General features: G+C 41.5%; 2 protein-coding genes across 2 annotated transcripts in view; one reads left to right on the top strand and one right to left on the bottom strand.

Moving 5' to 3' along the window:
* LOC145456710 (WD repeat-containing protein 19-like) overlaps positions 1-15,247 on the bottom strand; it is a 392,619-nt gene that overhangs the window by 127,353 nt on the left and 250,019 nt on the right. The gene's annotated exons all lie outside the window — the stretch shown is intronic.
* LOC145456720 (uncharacterized) lies at positions 5,039-12,058 on the top strand. The gene is made up of 5 exons (XM_080334824.1): positions 5,039-5,673; positions 6,784-6,974; positions 7,547-7,720; positions 8,836-9,294; positions 9,965-12,058. The coding sequence occupies exons 1-5, from the start codon at positions 5,655-5,657 to the stop codon at positions 10,133-10,135; spliced, it is 1,014 nt and encodes a 337-aa protein (XP_080190950.1). The 5' UTR covers positions 5,039-5,654; the 3' UTR covers positions 10,136-12,058.

The raw sequence follows: 15,247 nt of genomic DNA, 5'->3' as shown, positions 1-15,247 counted from the left end.
GCACTGGTTTTGAGGAGAAAATTTTGACGCCGTTTGGTGTGACGCTTCCCCGTTCATATCAAAGTATTGGAAGGATGAACTCTATGAATGCAGGAAAGTGCCAATATGGTATAGCGCAGTTGTGCGAACCTGATGACTGCTCTGCTCACGTCTGTTTGTTGATCAACAGGCCTGTATGGATGTTATCGTAAGGAACCTCTTCTTGATTGCTTCGAAGCAATGAATCATAACGTAATGTACTTGCAGTATTTATGATTGATCAAAGCTTACAGCAACCCCAGTAGACGCTCTGAGGAATATTTCAACAAGGTAGATACAAGCCTGATATGTTGTTGTTTCATTAGGCTATAAGCTAAAGACTATTTTTAGAAGTTATGTTCTGCAAGACGAGTAGTGGAGCAGACATTTGGTCGGCTGCAGCACCGTTGGCGATGTTTGTTGAAGAGGTGTGGTGCTCTGCCCGAGAATGCGCTGTTGCAGATAGCATCATGCATCAGATTGCACAACTTTTGTGAAGAGAACATGGACTAAGCAGTGTTTCTCAACCCCGAGTCCGCGGACTCAAATGAGTCCGCGGAAGGTCCTTGGTGAGTCCGCGAACACAGGAATTTTCAGTAACTTAATCGGCTCGGCACACTTTTTCTTCAACTTCCGATATGATTTCGGAACATGTAATTGACAGACCTACGGGGCTCGTTCACTTTCGGACCAAAGTCATTGTAGCCTTACGGAGAAAATAGCTTTTTGGTCCGAAAGTGAATGAGCCCCGTCCTAGTCCGGTTTCGTCAAATTCCGATTTGAGAATTAGGCTGAGTGATTTGCAAAATACCCATTTTGAAATGTTAGTAACCTCAATAGCTGTCTTAAAAAATGCATCATAGATACCTCAAATGTGTGACTGGCGGCACTCAACTTCAATAGTGCTTTCAGAACTACATTCATTGCAGTAGAATCTATTACCTCGGTGACTTTTCGGGTTTCCCTTATCAAGAATTAACGGCACCATAAAAAGGATAAAGAGTTTGTATACAATCTTGCAATATTCCATTAATATATTCCGCTGATTGTCTGTGTAACGTCTTCTGAGTATTGTATAATTTGATTCTCTATTATCCCTCTATTATGACTACCGGAGTACCGGTACAGCTGACTTTGACCAGCTACAGTTCCTTTTCATCATTGCATTGTTACGTCATATTTTGCCAATTTGGATTTTGTTTGAATCTCTTTCTATACGCTTCTTATTGTGCCGTTACCTCTTGTTGATAAGGGGTATACGAAATTCCTGCAAGTTAATAAATTATACTGCAATGAATGTAGTTTGGAAATTAATATTAGAGATACCTCAATAATCGATGTTTGGCCACGTATATTTCAAACGCAAGAACAACGAAACAGCACCACTACAAATTGATCAGCATTCCAAGCATTATTGGTTCTCCTGAGATTTTCTGTGTCTTGGGCAAACCAGTTGGTTGCAAGTATCACAGGCAAAACGGGTATGCTTTGCACATCTGTCGCATCATCCTGGTTTGATACCAATCACGCCAGGTATAAAACCCCTATTATCGCCAACTGGAATTTTTAAAAATGCCCTACATTTATGTTCGAGGTAGCCTATTGCTAAAATTGTCATAAGCAATTTTATCACGGTCATAAACTTTACAATTTTGGTCGGATTGACTTGAATTTAGTACGAATGGACTCGGAATTTAATGCTGCGTGATCACTATTAACAATTCACATACAGAATATGCCAGGTATAAACCCCTGGGCCAGCTCTTTATACACTACACACGTATGCGGGACCGTAACCGCCGTACACCAAACCCCCATACTTGAGGGGGGTCCTCGAAGGGGGGCCAAAACTATTCGTGAATTAACATAAATTATAGAGTGTTTTTTGAAAATTTATGCATCTTTTTAGAAAAATTATATCATATTCCGAAACGTCTCACTCAGCTCGACCGATAAATCTGAATGCATGAGCAGAGATAGCATAAAAAATTTACAGCTAGATGCAATCCCCGATCATGCTGACCGATTCAATCATGAATTATGGAATATTTTCGCGCCTCGCGCGGTTTATTCGAAACAAAATGACTGAATGAACGGTACAAAAATTTCGCTGAGAAGTAGCGCTAAAAAGGTATCGGAAGGGGGGTCTGGGGGTAAAGCCCACCAGAAGTTAGGTTTAAGGCCTGTGTGGCCCAAGACCAACGTTTTGTTGTTGAGGGGGGCTGACGAAGTGCTGTTACGGTCCTGCACGTAGGCACATTGCACAGGCTTCCGGCGCGATATACGCTGAGTGCTGGTAATTGATTATGGCGACTTGTTCACTCACAGACTATTTGGAAAATTACAAATCGTAGGGACATGTGCTAATCACAGAAACAATCTAAAGTTGTCTAATATAAGTGGAACTCGAGATGTGGATTGCATTACTGAATAGTTGCTTGAATTGCAAAGCCGACAGATGTGGAAAGACAGATTTAAGAGAGCTTCCTTGAGTCAATTTTAGCTCATTTTTTTGTTGATACCGTATTACACTCTCTTGGATAGATAGGAAAAAAAAAGATTTCAGTAATATATAGCTTGAGTCCGCGGGTATACTGGCGAGCTTGAGATGAGTCCGCGGGTAAAAAAGGTTGAGAACCACTGGACTAAGCAGAGTTGCCACCTACAGAAGTACAGATGTAGTGGATGACGAAATCGAAGCCACCAGCACTGAATGTGATCTGGAGTCTGGTATTTGAGTACGCGACATGTTTAAATATGCTTTGCGTTGATTTGACACGACAGTCATTCAGCTTTCTGCTAAGAGCAGTTTATCCTAATAAATAAACGATGAAACGTTTTTTTTTGTCACTGGCTAAATAGGACTCTAGCATACCACTATACCAGACATAAACAGGAGCGGAGAATGCAATAGGGCTAGTCAAGTAGCTTTAATTATAAGCAGATGACACTGGTTCTGGTAGTCAACTAACCCGAGGTCTTCAGTCGGCTACACTTATTAGCATTAGCTCATTGACTTGGAGAAACTGACTCACTATACAGTTAATGTACGTGAGGCCACTAACGTTACATGCCAATTTAAGCCTAAATGAATGCTGCATTTGGCATGCTCGATTTACTGTTGCTTGTCACATAAACTCCAAGGACGCTGTTGATGAAATTTGTCCGTGCCAGAAAAGCAGAGCTGCTAGCGTACCCATTAAAACTCAGACGCAACCCGATTTGAGAGAATATGCTTGTCTCAAAGATTAAGCCATATATGCAGGTGCACGTACGAACTGAACGTAAAGTGAAACTGGGAACGGCTCATTAGAGAGAGAGAGAGATATGATATTCTTTTTCGCCTGCACCATCGAGCGATGCTTTGACGATGGAGTTGCGATACGGCCCCATGAGGTCATCTAGTCTGCGCCCCAGTTTTTTTTTCTCCTCCATGCTATCCGTGATTGCTGAGCGCCTAGCAGGATAGCTGCGGATACTCGAGTCTTTGGTATGACCCGGCCGGGGATCGAACCCATGACCTACCGCTCGAGAAGCCGGACGCATAACCATTACACTTTCTCGCTCATTAAATCAGTGCTTGAAGGTATGTCAGATTATGGATGTCACCTATAGCTACTACGCTGGTCAACTTATTTTATGGTTCTCACAGTCTTAATTGAAAATGACTTAGTTTTCCTACGGGGACATTAGAGGAAGTACCTTTGGTCTGTGTATTCTGGTGTAAACTGATGGATATGATGATAATAAGAGGATAATAGTCGGGTTATATTTTTCATCTGAAGTCACAGACAATGTACAATGCGATGTGATGAACAGATAGGAGGACGTCGAGCGACACGCATGCAGTTGCGATCCAATTAATCCAACATCCCCCTCGGCCTAGAGTGCCCGATGTCACAGTTCTTTTCGATCAAGATCTTGTTGAGGTCGCGGCTGGTTCTTTCCATTCATTTCATTGGGTCTTTTACTGGAACGGCAACGGCGGGGAGAGAGGAGCCCAGAATATACCTCTGACGGGAATAGAACCAGGTCCGCCAGATTGGTGGGCGCTTATCGTTACCACTACGCTATCCCCCTCGTCCGTTCGACAACTTCCTATCTTTTCATTGCATCGCAGTGTTGTAGTCTTTTGAAATGATGAGAGAGAGAGAGAGAGATATGGTATTCTTTTTCGTCTGCACCATCGAGATGCTTTGTCGACGGAGATGCGATACGGCCTTTGTAGTAAGGCCATCTAGTCTGCACCCCCAGTTTTTTCTCCTCCATGCTATCCGTGATTGCTGGGCGCCTAGCAGGATAGCCGCGGATACCAGTTTTCGAGTCTTTGGTCTGACCCGACCGGGGATCGAGAAGCCGGACGATCGAGAAGCCGGACGCACAACCATTACACTATCTCGACAGCGGAAATTGTTAAGTTCTAATATAGAGCTGACACTGTGATCCGGTGTCAACAGATTACAATGTTATGACCATTAAAAGTTTACTACATTTTAGAAATACAAAACATATAAAGTACAAAACGAAATGCAATAAAGTAAAATTGTGTCGTAACTCATAACTAGACGTTGAAGAATTACATTACTTGACAAAATGAAACTACTTGACAAAATTTTCAGCAAAATGTAAGCTTCAACGAAGTCCAGGAAAAGATAACTTGAGAAAATTACGAGATGCGCCTGATCCGTAGTCCGCCGTTTACATTGCAAATTTTGTGATAGTCCGCCGGTCCGCAGTTCCGCTCCGTCCGCCGTTTAGTATTTCATGTTCCGCTGTTCCGCGGTCCGCCGTTTAGTATTGAGCTATTTTCTTATGGTCCGCCCGGTCCGCAGTTCCGCTCGGTCCGCTGTTTAGTATTACATGTTCCGCAGTTCCGCGGTCCGCCGTTTAGTATTGAGCTATTTTGTTATGGTACGCTCGGTCCGCAGTTCCGCTTGGTCCGCTGTTTAGTATCGCAAGTTCCGCTTGTTCCGCAGTCCGCTCGTTCCGCCGTTTAGAGTTGCCCATTTGGCGAATAATCGGCGGTTCTATTATTGTTGGAAACTGGATATTGGAATTGCGTTGGAATCTTTTTTATATATAAAGTTTGCTCAGTGGTTAGTCGTCATCTGTTTTGAGTCTGTTGCGCGGTCAGCAAATCGAGGTATTGCTAGTTTCACCCGCTTTGAAGTTCAATTGTGAGTCCACTGTTTGAATGACTGTCCTAGTGTCCTTCAGGTAGCTCATATCCATTTTACACATTTTGAGAAAATCAACTCTATGTAAAGTTATTGTATTCTTTCGGCCATACCTCCGCCATGAATAACTTTGAAGCAATGTGATAAGTGATAAAAATTTATATATGGTGAAGTTTGTTTACATGTTGTTTACTTTGTTTATATACTTTGAGCAACCTACATGGAATCAGATCAATGAAATAAAGAGGCGTTTACATTACAATGATGTTTACATAGATGAGTTTGTCCAAGTACTGAGCCCTGAGCCTCTTATTGTTGACACGTTATCGTATCTCGAATTTCCTTGGATTTTTCAAAACTACATTATAACATATTTATTGTATTATTATCTTTTACAAACCGTTTCAGTTATTATCATTTTGCATCGCAGCAAATGAAATCGTGCATGGTCTGCTTATCATGGAAATTTATTTTGTCGGTAAGAACCGGTGTTGGTGTTTTCAATGAAATTGCGTACATAAAATTAAGGTATTGGGAACACCTTTGTGGTTACTTTGCAATAGTTAGGCTATGCTTGATATGCTCATGATTGGGAGTTGTGTTCTACGCTTTCTTTTTGGGTGTCACTGCTCACAGCAGCATACTTGTACAAACTACTGGATATTCAAAATGTGTAACTAGAGCTACTCACTTTTCAAAACTCGCAACTAGGACTAACTAATAACGGATAATACGAATTACCGAATTTCGAATGAGCCAAGAAATATTGGAGATGGAATTGGCATTTCAAAAGGATGAGGTTTCAAGTTTGAAATATGGAGACGTTTCGACCCCGAAACCCTTCGCCTCTGAATGACTAGTTTTTTGTAAATTTTTCCGTACTATTTTTCCATACTATCTTCTTTACTTTCATTCAGTGTGCATGCCTCCTCTTTACATCGCCTAGGCCAAGGTGGGTGTCAGATTCCATAGACTACTCCAAGTCGCTTCGACATCTTCCTATCTTTTCATTGTATCGCATGTTTTGTGGTGTATTGAACTGATAAAATTGCTAATTAAGCAATGATGATGATGATGAGGAACTCAATATATGCACTTTTTGCCTTCTCAATATCACAATATGGGGTGTAAATGTCAGCGACTTGCTCTAAGGGGGACTAGAAATCACAACGCCGCTTTCAGGGACTAATAGTGTTGCCTATAAACATACTCGACGTTTGCTGTATCGAGGGAATATTTAATGGAAATATTTCTTACTACAAATTTAAAAATTTGAGAAATGTAGCCTACTGGATAATACATGCATTTAAATCTACACAGAATTGCTCCTAATGCCGGATAGGGTCGGGTGGGCCGTATGTTTGACACCACTGTTCTACAAATACGGTATTCTTTTTGGATGCACAACTAGAACTATACGCTTTTCAAAATCTGCAACTAGAACTAGTTCTATGAACTATACTCAAAGAATTATAGTTAGTTGACCATCAACCAACAACATAGGTAGTTTACACAAAGTCTGTGCAGCATCAAGATATAGTTTGTCTGGATTGTTGTGACAGAAATCTCATTAATATTCTGTTTGCAGTTCTTCACTATGCGATAAACATTCTGTCATTCGCAATCGCTTCGCATGACTTTTGCACGCACCGACCCAAACCTCTGATTATTGGCCACCGTGGTAGCCCAGGCATACTGCCAGAACATACGGTTGAGGGTTACCAACTGGCTGTAGATGTGGGCGCAGATGTGATCGAATGTGATGTTGCTGTGAGCAAGGTTGGTACTTGATGTTTTTAAGCCAGGGGGTCCCCAACTTGTGGAGGTCTGAGCCTTGACTATACCGTCGCAGTGGAATCAAAGTGACTTACGTCCATTTTACACATTTTGAGAGAATTGACTTTACATAAAGTTTTCATCTTTTTTCAGTCATATATTGGCCCTGATTAACTTTGAATTAGTGAAACAGACATAACCATGGTCAGGATATGGCCGAAAAAAACTGAATATTTTTCAAAAACTTGATTTTTTTCAAGTTTTAAAAATGGACCTTCAAAATTTGAAAACTGGACATAAGTCACTTTGATTCCACTGCGACGATACCTGCTAAAAGAAAGAATTATGATGAAAGTTTTCTTAAGCTTGGCTTTATATATCTTATATCTACATCACAAAGGAGAATGCAATCACACTGTGTTTTATGTTCAACAGTTTTGTCAATGTCACTAGGAAAAAATAGTTGAAAAAAAGGGTTCATTAATTTTTCAAAATTCTCAACTGGGGCCGCATTGTAAAAATATAGAAACCCCCTGTTTTAAACAAATGCTCAGCTACTAGAAGTTTGATTTTAGGACTTGAAACTGCTTTGCACGCACGAAGCTTGGTTGAATGCAACAACGGACGTCTGGTCGCGGGGTGAGTTTCGCGACCGCGTGAAAACTTATTACATTCCTGCAAGAGACGAATACCGGACGGATTTTTTCACAACCGACTTCACACTAGCTGAGCTCAAGACATTGAATCGGGTGGGATCAAAGTTTGTCAGAGACAAAGTACTTTAACTTAATCAGAGTACTTAAGTGGTCTTTTCTACTTGCACTGCTACCCAGGGTTGTAACCAAGTCACGAGGTTCCGAGTCACAAGTCAATCCCACTTTTGTAGTTTTGACTCGAGTCAAGTCGAGTCATTTTCAATTCACCACTGAGTCAAGTCCGAGTCCAAGTCAGCGAGCAGAGGGTCGAGTCCGAGTCACGGCATTATGACTTGAGTCCGAGTCCAAGTCATTGTGTTGACTGCTCAGTTTCCAGTTGAAGTCTTGCTAAGCCCACATTTTATAACTCTGTTTGGTGATATCGAATGGTTCGCATTTATAACATACTAATTTTCCTCACTTTTAGCAGTTTCTGGTCGCATTTTCAAGTACCAGTACCAATAGACGTAATTCCAACAGTGTGGTTACTTTACTATTCTTCGAAATTACAATGAAATGTCGTTCTTGGCAGTCTGAGTCTCGAGTCATGCGCAATGACTCAAGTCCAAGTCGAGTCATTTCCGTATTTTTAGAAAATGACTCGAGTCAAGTCGAGTCATTAGGAAATCGTGACTCGAGTCATTACAACCCTGGCCGAGTCCAAGTCATTATGTTCACTGTTCAGTTTTCAGTTCAACCCACTATTTTCAACTTTGCTTGAGTGATATAGAAGGGCTCGCATTCATAATATATTAATTTTCCTCAGTCTTAACAGTTTCTGGCCCTATTTACCAACTATCGGGACTGATAGACGAAATACCAATCATGTAGTAACTATACTATTCTTCGAAGTTACAATGAAATATCTGTCTTGGCCGTCCAAGTCTCGAGTCATGCACAATGAATCGAGTCAAGTCGAGTCACCAAAAATGGCGACTCAGTCGAATCATTACAACCCTGCTACTACCACTTTTACTTGAAGTTTTTTAAAGTAGTTTTGAGATATCTTTAAAAATTCGAATAGAAATTTATTGCGTTTATTCTACCTTTGTACGGTACTTCAGACGACCACTATTGGTAATATTTGAATTCGTATTAAAGGCTGTCACGAAATACTGCACACAGTACAGATCAAAATATTGAGTCTGGCACACTTTCTATTTTTGCAGGTTCAAGTTTTCTCGTTTCGGAATCACGCTTATGATGGAAAATTCAAGATGGCGTCGTTGGACGATTATATTTCAGTTGCGAAAAAATCAAAATCTGTCAAGATTTATGTAGAAACTAAAAATCCGCAATTTTTTAATAACTATTTACAACAACATTCAACAAAAATGGAAGATTTATTGATTGAGTCGTTAAAAAGGCACGGGTTTGCACATAAAGAATCGCCAGCATTTATAGAATCATTTAACATCCAAAGTTTAGAGTACATGTCTCAATTTACACCCCTACCTCTTGTTTACCTGACTGAAAATACTACGAGCGATGAATTCATGAGTCATATATCAAGATTTGTGTCAGTTGTGTGTCCTGTGAAAAATTTTATTGTTGAAGTTGATCCCGCCACAAATATGATTGCTAAGAAAACAGATTTCGTGGAAAGAGCGAAAAGACATGGACTGCAGGTAATTAAAGCTCTGTTTTGTATAACTTTTGCCTAAACTTTTCATCTCATTTCGAGTTAGTTGCTCATGCTTGCAACAAGACTTTTAGGCGAGACGTATTAATTTCCAAATAATTACTGTAGGCTATAGCCATGAACATGCTGTATTGATGGCTTTCGAAAGGTTTTCCAACAAAATGCCCTGTCAGAACTGTCTTGATTGTTATTGTAAACATTGTTCGACGTTCTCTGTAACATCTGCGGCTTTTGACATGGCGAGGATCTGTGGATATTTTTCTGGCACAAGTTCGAACTTAACATACTTATTAGTCGGATCAGTTCCGAGCATCTTGAAGATTGTATATAATTTCAATGATATTTTGTGCAAACGATTTGTTGAAATCGTTGAAAGTGATTATTGTTTTATGGCGATATTTGCGGTTTTTGTAACTTATGCCTGTAACTACCAAACTAAACTACGACATCATCAAACTCGAGCCTGACAATTTAACTTTCTATTACTGGCTAAAAATGCCCTCTTTTGGTGGTTAAAATGTGGTAGGCATATTTATACTTCAATATTTGTCAAAAAAGTTTTTGTCCAAAGTTTCAATCTTTTCGTTGACAATTTTCGTTTTAGGCAGAAAAATAGTATCCGTAATCATGTCAAAACATCGCGCTTGTTCTCTCAGGTTCACTGCTTCACTTTCCGAAACGAGAACCGATTCCTCGCGTTCGACTACGGCGCCGATCCTTACAAGGAATACGCCCTCTTTGTGGAGATGGGCGTGAACGGGATGTTCACGGACTTTCCGTGGTCGCTGAAGAATTACCTTAGCACCAGAGAACACGATTGTAAATGAAGGAGAGACTATTCCCGATTGCGCATACTTGACGAATGACCAAAAGGCATTATCTTTCATATTTAGAAAAGACCATCCGAGTAAGATTAAAAATGCAAAGTTCACTCTGTGGAAACTCGAGTTAAGTCCGCTAAAGTATCAGATAATTCACCGCCCTGGATCCGAGAATATCGGACCTGATACTCTGTCTCGGGTTTGTTGTTCGTCCCCAAGCCAGCCACACATGAGCCTTCAAGAGATCCATGAAGCGCTGAGTCACCCTGGGATTCGACGACTTGATCACTTTGTCCGATCCAAGAATCTACCTTTTTCTATGGAGGACGTTAAAAGAACTTGTGCTAATTGTCAAATATGTGCTAAATTGAAACCTCGGTTCTTCATGTCTAATGAAACGAACAAGTTGATAAAAGCTACTCGACCATGGGAACGTATTAGCTAGGCTTACCATATTTTGAAAATGCAAAAAGAGGACACTTTTTCAGAAATTTGCAAGATTCAAAACCGGAGTAGAATTCCCAAAAACCGGTGAATTTTTCCCACTTTGCCGTCGGTTGACTAAAAAAAAAAAAAAAAAAAAAAAAAAAAGGTCTTCATTTCGCTCAGAGCTGAAATCACCGCTTTTCCTCCGAAATACCCGCCGGAGCTTCACTTCTGCGCTATTTTGCGGCATATCACTCGCAATTTCCTCTATATCTGACCTCAATTTTCAAAAAAGAGGACAAAAGGGCGTCCTCCGAGGACACTTTCAAAAAAGTCAAAAAAGAGGACAAATCCTCTTAAAAGAGGACGTATGGTAAGCCTAGTATTAGCATCGATTTCAAAGGTCCCGTTGATGGACCCAGAACGTTCGTACTTGTTATTATTGACGAATACAGTCGCTTCCCATTTGCTTATCCTTGTCGCGACATGACGTCGTCAACGGTCGTCAATTGTCTCTCATCCTTGTTTTCGCTTGTCGGTGTACCGGAATATGTACACAGTGACAGGGGTGCCTCATTTCTATCTAAGGAAATCACCGATTTCCGGACACGCAAGCGTATTGCCACCAGCAAGTCGACTCCTTATCACCACACAGGCAATTCGCAATGCGAGAGGCTTAATCAGACTTTGTGGAAATCCGTCAAGTTGCTTTTGGAGAGTCGGAGATTGCCGGAGAAACATTGGGAATCGGTTTTGCCGGATGCTCTGCATTCCATCCGGTCGCTCTTATGCACGGCAACTAATTGTTCTCCTCATGACAGGTTCTTCAAGTTTGACAGGAGATCCATGCAGGGCGACTCCATTCCGGACTGGCTTCTTCATGTCGGCACCGTTTCTACGAATTTTTTTGTTCGGAACAAAGGCGACCCCCTCGTTAATGAGGTGGAACTATTGGGTGCCAACCCTAAATACGCCTTAATAATACGTTACAAAAACGGCGTAGAAGCAACGGTTTCAGTTAAAGATCTCGTACCCTACCCTGTTTCTACAAAGTCTTCTCAGGCGTTTGAAAGAAAGGAAAACGAGTTTTCCTCTGTCTGCGATGCAACGGAGCCGTCATCCGATGAACTTACCACGTCGTCCAGCAGCGAAAAAGATAAATTGATTGTAAAACATTTTCTCCGCTTCACGACGAAGTAGTGCAGCCCAGTAGCAGCGTAGATGTCGAGCAACCTCAACTGCGCCGATCCACGCGCATAAGGCGCGCTGCCGAACGTTACGGGCGAAGGACCTCGTAAAAGCTAGTCCCTATTTTTCTTGGTGGGGGTGAATGTGGTGATTGTTGTGATTGTATAAGTGCTGATTACTGTAATTAGTTTACTTCGCTCTGTTCATTCCTTTCGTACCTCAGTTGCTTATATCTGTGTTGTCGAGGGCATGTCCTTGTTCCATGAAGTTGATCGTAGCCGAATTTCAGTTAATCAAAACCTAGAAAGCTGTCAAGCAGTTTCGTCTTCGTCTACGTACGCTTTTCTGGAAAGGTCACCACACCTACTGCCTACTCTCCTTGACCATTTGGGCCTTATTTTCCGAGACATAAGGCAAGCGCCTCAATACTAGCGTTGGGACCCCGGATAATCCCGATCCCAGGATCCCGGGATTTGAAGCAATCCCGATCCCGGGATTAGCCCCAATGAAATCCCGGGATTTGTGAACAGCATCTACCAGGGCTTACGTAGCGTCATGTGTCATTTTTTGGTAATAAAGCAGTGTCAAAAACTAGACAGATTGTCTAAAACATTGTTTCTTAACCTTACGTCCCTGCAGCGCCCCTTTTCGAAAATGGCCTACGTCTGGCGCCCCCGCCCATATTTTAAGGATATTTCGCCAACAAATTACGAAACCGTCTAAGCGATGATACTCTTTATCAGTGGTTCCTAACCAATTTGAATGTCGGAGCCGCATTTCAAACTTCATAGTATACGCAGGGAGCCTCATTAAAACACCCGATTAGACTATATACTGATTCTAAAGGTATCTGATAACCTACCTCTAAATCTCAGCATCTAGCAAACTCAGAAGCATGCACATTGCACAAGCACATGCACATAGACTTCTACAGATTGTATATCTGTTATTCTAGCATTGATAGACGCAGATTGACAAGTGCTATACATTGAAATAAATTGAAAATGCATATCATTACTCAACATACTATTTTGTTGTTATGTGATAACTCTTCATACATTCCAGCAATTGATACACAAGTTTGCGGAGGATTATTCTATGAAAAATATTGGACTTATTGCGATTTATACTTGACTATGAGCCGTTATTTCAATGTTAGTGAAATTTTGTCGTAATTTACTCTTCAAAAAGACGATATATAAAGGTCTACGAGCAGCAGAACTCAAGCTATGTCGTTGTCTGACGGGTATTCCTCCGTGCGTTTGACGCTAGTCCGCGAGAATTCTGTTTCTCTGTTTTCAGAAGCGCCCTTGGACGGCTTTAGAGAGATCTAGTATTCCTCATTCCAGCATTCATATACAAAAATTGCCTATAACTATATATAGAAACAAACAACAACTGTCGTCCATTATATTTTGTGGCATATTTAGAGGTCACTCAGAGCCGCAAGAAGGCTACCTTGGAGCCGCGGTTGGGAATCAATATTACAAGGAATAAATGTTGTTTATGTAGCTTGCATCATGCGTATTTTACAATTTAGCTAATCCCGGGAAATCCCGGGATTGAGAAGCGAAAATCCCGGGAAATCCCGATCCCGGGATTTCAAATTCGATCCCGAAGTCCCAACCCTACTCAATACAAACAAGTCGGGTTTTCACCGGTTCGACATACTGGAGCCTTCTAGACCTTTTTGTCAGCTCTCAAAGTCGATTTCTTCCAGCAAGCATTTTTCACTCGTAAAAAATACGTTGTATTTTGGATAGGAGTGCAGAACAGATTTTAATACCTGGCCATCCAAGCACTAGTAGACGTTTGTATAACAATTTTCGGTTAGTTTGTGCGAATGAAATCTATTCTACAAAAAAAGTGCGAATGAAGCTCAGGAAGGTTGAAAAGCACTGCACTAGGTTATCATACTGAAGTGTGGCCTAGTGTCCTATCTATATGGTGTGGACACAAGCAAATCTCTTTGCTCAATGAAATTGGTCTATACGTCACACTTTCCATTTGGTCAAACACAATTTGACGGTCATTTTTGACCTGCTTACCGAGCATTAATTTTGATAAAACAGGTATCAATCGAAATCTATACCGCGGTACTGATTGCGAATATATAAATTTTAATCTGCTCGTGGTCCTGAGATCCCCCAAAACCAGCCTCGAATCATCATCATCATTGGTTTATTAGCAATTTTATCAGTTCAATACACCACAAAAAATGCGATACAATGAAAAGAAAGGAAGATGTCGAAGCGACTAGGAGTTGTCTATGGAATCGGACACCCACCTTGGCCTAGGCGATGTAAAGAGGAGGCGTGCACACTGAATGAAAGTAAAGAAGATAGTATAGAAAAAGAAGCGACAAGAAATAGGGCGGCATGTCATGGGAAGCGAGATCGGTAGGTCAGTCGTGGTCCGGTAATCTCGAGGATGGACTGTATTTATTTAGTAGTAATTGCTTGTATTTCAACTTGAATGTGGACATGCTCGTCGACTGCCGGATGGCCGGCGGGATACTGTTCCACGCATCAGGTCCGGCATATTTGATGGAGCGATGATCTTTTCGGTCGATCATATGATATTTGGACGACGTGGACGCGCGTGTGTTGTACTTGTGCGCTTTTGATTCAGAGGTAAAGAAGTCATTGAAGTATTCGGGGCAACGACCGCAGTGAAACTGATACAGAAACTTGGCGATTTCTAGTTTCCGCATATCTTCTATGTTTAGGACGCCGAATCTCTTCAGCAGCGACTTGTTGGATGGGCAGCCAGGCCCCTTTGGTGCCCTAGCTATGATTCGGAGTACTTTATGCTGTAGTTTCTGCAGTGTCTTCTATCCAATACGTATGTCATCATTGACTGCTTTTCATTTCTTACGCCTACATTGACCGTGGTGCAAAAGACCAACATGTGACAAGCGCCAGATTTTTCTTTAAGTAAACAACAACAGCAACCGTCAAATTGCCTTTGACCAAATGAAAAGTGTGACGTAGACCAATTTCAATGAGCCGTGAGATTTGCTTGTGTCCACACCATATAGATCAGTGGTTCCCAACCTTTTTCCACCCACGTACCATTTTGAGGTTTTATGCAGTGCTCGCGTACCACCTATATAAGTTAAGAGCGTTTCCACCATTTATGACGTCATACTCACGTATTTGACCTATGCGAGGTGTATTAACAAATTCTATTAAACTAGGCCAGGGATGTCAAACATACGGCCCGTGGGCCGGATCCGGTCCGCAAGACGATTTTATCCGGTCCGCAAAGCAATTCTGAGTACATTGAAAAAATATTATATTATCCATCACATCCACATTAATAAACCAAATTACAGCGTCCGCGTTGGCAGTTAAATATCTTGTATTCATCAGAACGCATACGCAGGGATAACGCCAGATTATGACTAAAGCAGGGGTGGCCAACCTTTTTGCCATTCACGGCCGCAATTCGACTACTCGTGTAGCCTATACGGCCGCATTCCAGGGCATGGTCGTAATGAAC

Source organism: Botryllus schlosseri, chromosome 15 (assembly GCF_051294905.1).
Source record: "Botryllus schlosseri isolate E-star chromosome 15, Bs_hap1, whole genome shotgun sequence".
NCBI lineage: Eukaryota > Metazoa > Chordata > Ascidiacea > Stolidobranchia > Styelidae > Botryllus > Botryllus schlosseri.
This window is presented reverse-complemented; position numbering and strand designations above follow the sequence as displayed.

Excerpts from the sequence above, each read along its gene's own strand:
- LOC145456720 (XM_080334824.1), top strand. Across the intron at positions 7,721-8,835 it reads AGCTCAAGACATTGAATCGG|GTTCAAGTTTTCTCGTTTCG; the intron begins GTGGGATCAAAG and ends CTATTTTTGCAG. Across the intron at positions 9,295-9,964 it reads CGAAAAGACATGGACTGCAG|GTTCACTGCTTCACTTTCCG; the intron begins GTAATTAAAGCT and ends TTGTTCTCTCAG.